This window comes from Akebia trifoliata, chromosome 16, assembly GCF_017979445.1.
Source record: "Akebia trifoliata isolate Shusen 1 chromosome 16, ASM1797944v1, whole genome shotgun sequence".
Classification (NCBI taxonomy): domain Eukaryota; kingdom Viridiplantae; phylum Streptophyta; class Magnoliopsida; order Ranunculales; family Lardizabalaceae; genus Akebia; species Akebia trifoliata.
Window position 1 is genome coordinate 4,597,798 of NC_141390.1, and position 6,636 is coordinate 4,604,433.

Below are 6,636 nucleotides of genomic sequence, written 5' to 3' on the forward strand. Positions count from 1 at the left end.
GATCTTGTTCTTTCTATTGTTCCTTAATTGAATATCCAATTACGCAATCATGACTTATTTTTTGTTGATCAGATCTGATTAGAGTTTCCCATGCTTATGCATGTGTTTCTGATTTATGCATATCTTGATAACTATCTTGGAGATACTTATTCCGAGGATAAATCTCAAACCATTTGATAGTGGTGTTTAAACGGTTTGGATATCATGTGTTTTTTATTTGATGTCTATCTTCCCATTTCTCTTTAGAGCGTAGATGATTGAAGCCTTCCCAATCATTTAAAGTTGATGTATGTTACTTGAATTGCGAGCAATTCTCCTCATCATCCACTCCTCAAGATTCGTTCTATGACAAATGACTGATTTCTAATCATTGGTTGTTCTGCCGGTTCTCTTTTACATAATGATGGTTGAACTTGGATCTTCTGAAACAACTTGAGTTGTAGAGACATTGGTGTGGTGGGAGCAAATAAGTTGCAGAACAAAGTAAAATATTGAGAAGACGAGAGAGTTCAAAATACATCTCCATCTCCATCTCCATCTCCATAATGGAGCATGTCACCTTTTATAGACTTAAGACTTAAAAGATGGGCAATTATGAATTGGGGTACCAACTTATTAATAAATGTTCTCCAATAACGTGAGTAATGGGCTTGATAGAGTAATAGTGGAACGCGGTGATGACTCATCTCCTCTAATGGACCATTTGACTTTAGTCTTATGATCATGTTGTGATGTAGGATGGAAGGGAATTCGGACTGCAAGGGTGAAAATGTTGAAGAATTGTTTGGATGAAGCTTTAGAATGAAATTGATGGAAAATAAAGGCTGACAAATTAATGGACAAAATGGTGAGTAATGGACTGATTTGTAAGCTCATTACAGGGGATAAAAATTGAAGTAAAGATGAAGAAAAGGTGGTGGAGACAATAGAGATTTTTGTGGCTCGGTATTGGTAAAGGAAAATAGAAAAATAAAAAATGATAATCGGGAATCACTCAACAACCACAGAAGGGAATCACTCAACTCCAACACTCCAATGCAATAGTGTGTAAGTAAGAATTAAGCTTCTTTTTAATCAATATCAACAACCATTTTTTCATTTAATTCTCAACCTTATAAAGAGATTACAAGGAAAATTTCCTGCTACTAGTAATTAAGTTCTCTAATAAACAATATTAAAAGAAAACTAAGTTTTCAAGTAAAACTAAAGTTTCAAGACAGAAAGGACCACTTTCCAAGATAACAACAAAATTCAAGAGAGGAGAGAGAGACAGACCAAAGTTCTCTAGCGTGGGACTTACTCAAAGTTTTGGGTCATGGTTTGGTCAAAAGTTGGACCTAATGGGTTTCCTTTTGGATTTAGATTAGAGAGAGATGGATATGGATTGTAGAGGGTTCATATAGGCTTGGTCCGGATATGTACTGCTTGGGAGGCCACTACATCATTTTGGAGCTTGGAGGATCTAAGTGAGCCACGTAGGTGGCACTCTCCTATTGGATATATAGAGACTATGTAAAAAAAGGATAAATTCGCCAAGGTCAATTTAATTTAGTCACATTTGACGGACCTTTGGCATTGATTCCCTTTTTTCAAGTAGTGTTTGTGGTTTAACCCTTTAGGCATAGGTCTCTTCCTTTGGGAATTACTCAACTCTTTTTCATAGGTTGAAAGACCCATGGGGTTTGGTTTACAAGGTCAATCTCTTGGGACCAGTTCACGAGAACAAGAACTTTAAGATCAAGCGATGCATGAGACCAAATTGAAGGCCAATTTATAGGACCTAAGATCCAACCAATGAGTGCTAGTCAAAGAATTGGATCGATGGTGGAACTCATGGGGCCTAATTCTCTACCCATGGCCCATGGGAGTAGAGGGGTTCTCCTTGGGCTATTTTCACATATGTCAAGGATTTCTTGATTTCATTGCTCTTGAGGATCTCTTATTAGAATTTTTAATAATCCTGTGCAATGTGTCTTTTTTGATCTTACATAAATTATGTATTTGAGCTTAACTATGAAGATTTTAGTGTTATAACGACCAAGTGGATTGATATATAAAGAAATTGTTTCGAAAGCACCATTTTTTTATATTCTTTTTTATATCATATTCAAACTACTTTAATGCACATAGACAAAATTTTCCATATAAAACATGGTTTGAATACCCTCTGAGGCTGGTATGGCAAGTCCAAGATTTGAGTTGAGTCTCCAATATTTTGAAAATATCGATCAGGTTGCCTTATCCATTTGCTTGAAAAAGTCCAAGAAAATAAAATATTCCTTTAAAGATGGCTTATAGCTTAATTTTGGTATCTGACATTTTTTTTTTCTTTTTATAACTTTAGAGCTGATTGGTTTACATACCATCTTGTTTATAAATCCGGTATCTCATCTTGTTTCAGCACTTACCATTGAATCCTTTGAGATAGATTTACAGTTTTTATATTTGTAGTTGAATATTTTTTTTTCTATAATAAGATGGATTCATATATAGGTATTCAATCACAACAACTTATTTTCTATAAATCACAAGTGTATAATAATTATTAAAAATTGATTATTTTATGGAATACGACATAGAACTAGTTGACTCGGTTGAATTTTCAAAAAAATGAGCCAATACATATTTCTCAAGGATCCTTTTTGGTTCTATGTGGAGAGAAAAAGAAAGAAGGAAAGCAAACTACTTTCCTTCTCTAACAATGTAAGTATCGCTTCCCCAACAATGTAAGTATCGCTTCTTTACCCTAATCCATACTCTCACTACCAAGTCCGAGTTATATTTAAGAAGGAGAAGAAGAATAGCAGAATGTAATTAGGTGAATCCAAAGAAGGAAAATGGAGAAACAAATTTGTTTGAATGTAACATGGGATGACGCCAAGTATTCTTCCCCAATGCCAATAATTGGCCTATACATAGCGACAGGTACTTCAGCATGCCTTCTATTTATGGTTTGTGATTTATTTCATGGATTATATGATAGGAAGCCATGGATACCATGTAGATTTTTAAAACTCAATTCCCTTACACTCACTCTTATTGCAATTGCTTCAAAACTCCCAGTAGATCTCACCACTGCAATGCCTTCTGCTCAAGACCAATTGTCCAAGCTTAGTGGCACTGTCTTAATATGCATCTCTATGTGTATTTTCTTTCCTTCACTCGGAACTCAGAGTCATTCTGAACGTCTTTCAAACATACTTTCCTTGAGCATCTTTGTAGTAACGATTGTTGTGAATGTCTGTATGCAGATAGTTACTGGTGTCATATTCTTGTTCATAGTTGAACATGTCATAATCATGTCATGCATGCTATTATTGCTTTCATTGTTGTGGTTCACTTTGGATTCTTTTAAGTGGGAAATTTCCCACATTCCTAGACTTCTTCGTGAACTTGAAGAAAAGGACCCTCAAAATTCAGAGAGTAAGAGTATAATACAGATGTTGAAGTCATTTTATATATCTAGTTGTACACAAAACCATGAATTGGTCTTCGCTACTTCCCCAACGTGTTTGGCTGTGTGCATGCTTTCTGCACTTTGTGCCCTTGTTCTATCACAGGCTGCACTTCGATCTGTTGTTCTTAAGAAGGTGGATTTTCGATGTGGAATTTCTGATTATAAATGGTCAATGTGGTTCGTTGTAGTGACTCAGGTCATCACTGTCCTAGTAGGAAGTATAACCATCTTGCTTAGATTGTTGTTAACGGTCCACCTAGCATTTGAAAACAGAACAAATGCTTATGAAGTTTTTTCAACTTTTTCAAAGCTCCACATTTTTACTTCGTGGGTTTTATCAAATTTGTCAAAGCTCCGCACTATTTCATTCTTCAAAATCTCTATAATGGTTTTCGCGACCATCTTCCGAACTATTAAGAGGATTGTTTCTATGTTATTCATCGTGGTGGAACTCATTATGGCCTTCTTGGGTCTTCTCTTATATTTGATGCTCAAGATACCTTTTATGTGTGCCAAAAAAATCAATAAAATTTGTTTTGGTGAACAAAGAAACGATGAAGACCGTGACATGAAGCTGCAAGACTGGATACAGAGAAACTGTGAATATGACATGAGGAGATGGATGGACAAACATCAAAGGAATTTCCTAACTGATCATCTCGTCCAACTTCTTTCCAAAACTTCTCAATCTCGAGAGTCATTTACCAATAAAGTATCTTGTCTTTCAGTGGTTATCTTTATAAGAATAGCCACAGTTGCATTACCAAATGCCCTTGGTGCTTCTCTAATTCACACATTGGATGAAACCTTTGGAATCATTTATTTCATTGACAAGAAAATGAATGCCACAGACGATGATAAAAATAAACTTGTAATGGCAAAAGAATTGTGGTCGAATAGGAACAACCACTATCATTGGTTCCATAATACATTCCTTAAACCGTTGGTAATGAAATTGTATTCTCAGTCTGCATTTCAACCTCCATTGGACTTATATTTCGCACTTTGGCTTACTGAAGAATTGAAAAGATGCGATGGACATTCCAATCCTTTTTATAATGCAGAGTATGTTGCAATTAGTGGTATGCAACACGTCAAAAAGGTTAAGTATGCAGTTATTGAAATTCAAAACGTCTGTGAATTGATCATTGGACAACAACCAAGACAAACCTACTCATCAATCGACGGACTACTCAAACACATGGAGCAACTATTTGTGGACATGTTGCACTTTTTCCTCTCTCAACTCCCACTTGCCATATTCAAGCATCTTGTTGAGAGCCCCATTCAAGAACGTGAAGAAAGAGCAAGACTTGTGCTGAAATTCCTTTACAAACTTGAACCGTTGGAGAATAAAGTTAATTGGTCATTTCCCGATGGGACTGGTATCACTAGCTTGATAACTCCTCAATTTCCTGAGACCTCTATTCAAGTTCATCATTCATTAGTTGATGGAATTGGTGCCAATAGCTTGACAACCGCTCAAGTTCTGGCTATAGACACTCGGTGTATCTAACCAGTGGAAGGCAATTTTGATGCAGATGATGAAATTCAAGAGCTTGTTTGAGTAGCATGGAATGTAAGTACATTTTTTAACTTATTTCTTAGCATTAATTAGATGAATTTTTTTAATGTGCTTAGGACCATTATTTTAAACATTTTCTTTTTTGATTAGGTGAATCAGAACGATGAGAAGATCTTAGTCTGAATTGGGTGAAGCATGAAGCCAAGAGCAACTTCAAGAAAATGTTAAGAGGCATTCTAATACCTCATCGCCTAGAAGTACAAAGAAATTTAAGATTATTCTGCTTGTCAAGAAATTTTAGAAGTATTGAATTTCTTCTTCAAGCCTTTTGTCAGTTTTTTTTATTCTTTAATGTGTTGGGGGTATGAAAGATTTTCTTGGGGGGACTTGTAAGATTGAAAAGCTTTGAGATGAGTGATTTTTTTTTTTGTCTATGAGAGAATATGGTAATGCATTTTTTTTTATTGAACATAAAGGTGTAATGCCATCAATTTGAAAAAAAATAGGGTATCTCAAATATTGATCAATATGTTTGCATGCGACTTCGTTTTATTTAAGAGGCATTATGCAAAAATGACATTAATACCCCAGCCTTCAACCTAAAATAAAAACCTCAACTTTGATTTCTCTTCCCAAAATCAGTTTATCCGGATTTTGAACCTTTAAGATTAATCTAGTATAACTTTCGATCATAAGATTTAAAAAAAAAGAAAATTCCAGGTTGTACAAAGGAATAAGGTATTCAAAATGATGGAATGAAATACGTTAAAATTGATTTTCTGTAAAAGTTGAATAGTTGAAGATAATTGATTTTGGGATGAAAACTAAATGAGTTTTAGTTACAAGTTGAAAGATATAGGTTATTTATGTTATATTTTCCGTTAGTGCAGACAAGAAGAATAATGTCAATAGGCATACGATTTGTTTGAAAATGAGTAATGCTAAATGCATGCTGTTTTTGGCCTATGCCCGACGCCCTTTTCTCTCTCCTGCCCATAGTGAAAAAATAAAAATAAAAATTCTGATTTGATAATCTTGTGACATTAAAAGTCATGATCTAATGCATTGGAGTTGTAAAGGACAAAATTATATGAACATTAAAATAAAAAATAGTTATTTTTCACCGTTGAATTCTTTTTTTTTTTTTAATTTGGGTTCATGGTGACCGTCAATTTTCAACACTTGGATCAAGTTCAAAAAATAATATTTTTTTTAATTTCTATTTTTTGAATATGAATATTTTCATGAAATCTCAACCCTTTAAAAATTTGAAATCTAAAAAAATAAATATATGGGCAGTGGGTAAGAGAGAGAAGCTCTCTCTATCACTGATGTCATTGCGCCACATTTCAAAGGTTTGTTGGGCTGTGAGCCAACATGATAATTATATCAAAGGGGCATGAATCATTCCTCTTAAATCTTACGATCGTGTCGAAGCTTGGAGGATCTGAGTGAGCAATGTAGGTGGCACTCTCCTCCTTGATAGAGAGGTTCATGAGAGGAACCTTTGTCGTTAAACCCGTAAGGCTTGGTTTACAAGGTCAATCTCTTGGGACCAGATCAAGAACTTTAAGATCAAGCCATGCATGGGATTGTAAGTCAATTTATAGGACCTAAGATCGAGCCAAAGTCAAAGGGTGCGACTCATAGGGCT

General features: G+C 34.9%; 1 protein-coding gene across 1 annotated transcript; it reads left to right on the forward strand.

Moving 5' to 3' along the window:
• Positions 1–2: 2 nt before the first annotated feature.
• LOC147382383 (uncharacterized) lies at positions 3–5,428 on the forward strand. Its single transcript, XM_086428954.1, has 2 exons — positions 3–5,036; positions 5,133–5,428. Exon 1 carries the CDS (start codon positions 2,838–2,840, stop codon positions 4,971–4,973), a length of 2,136 nt encoding a protein of 711 aa, XP_086285080.1. The 5' UTR covers positions 3–2,837; the 3' UTR covers positions 4,974–5,036; positions 5,133–5,428.
• Positions 5,429–6,636: the final 1,208 nt, after the last annotated feature.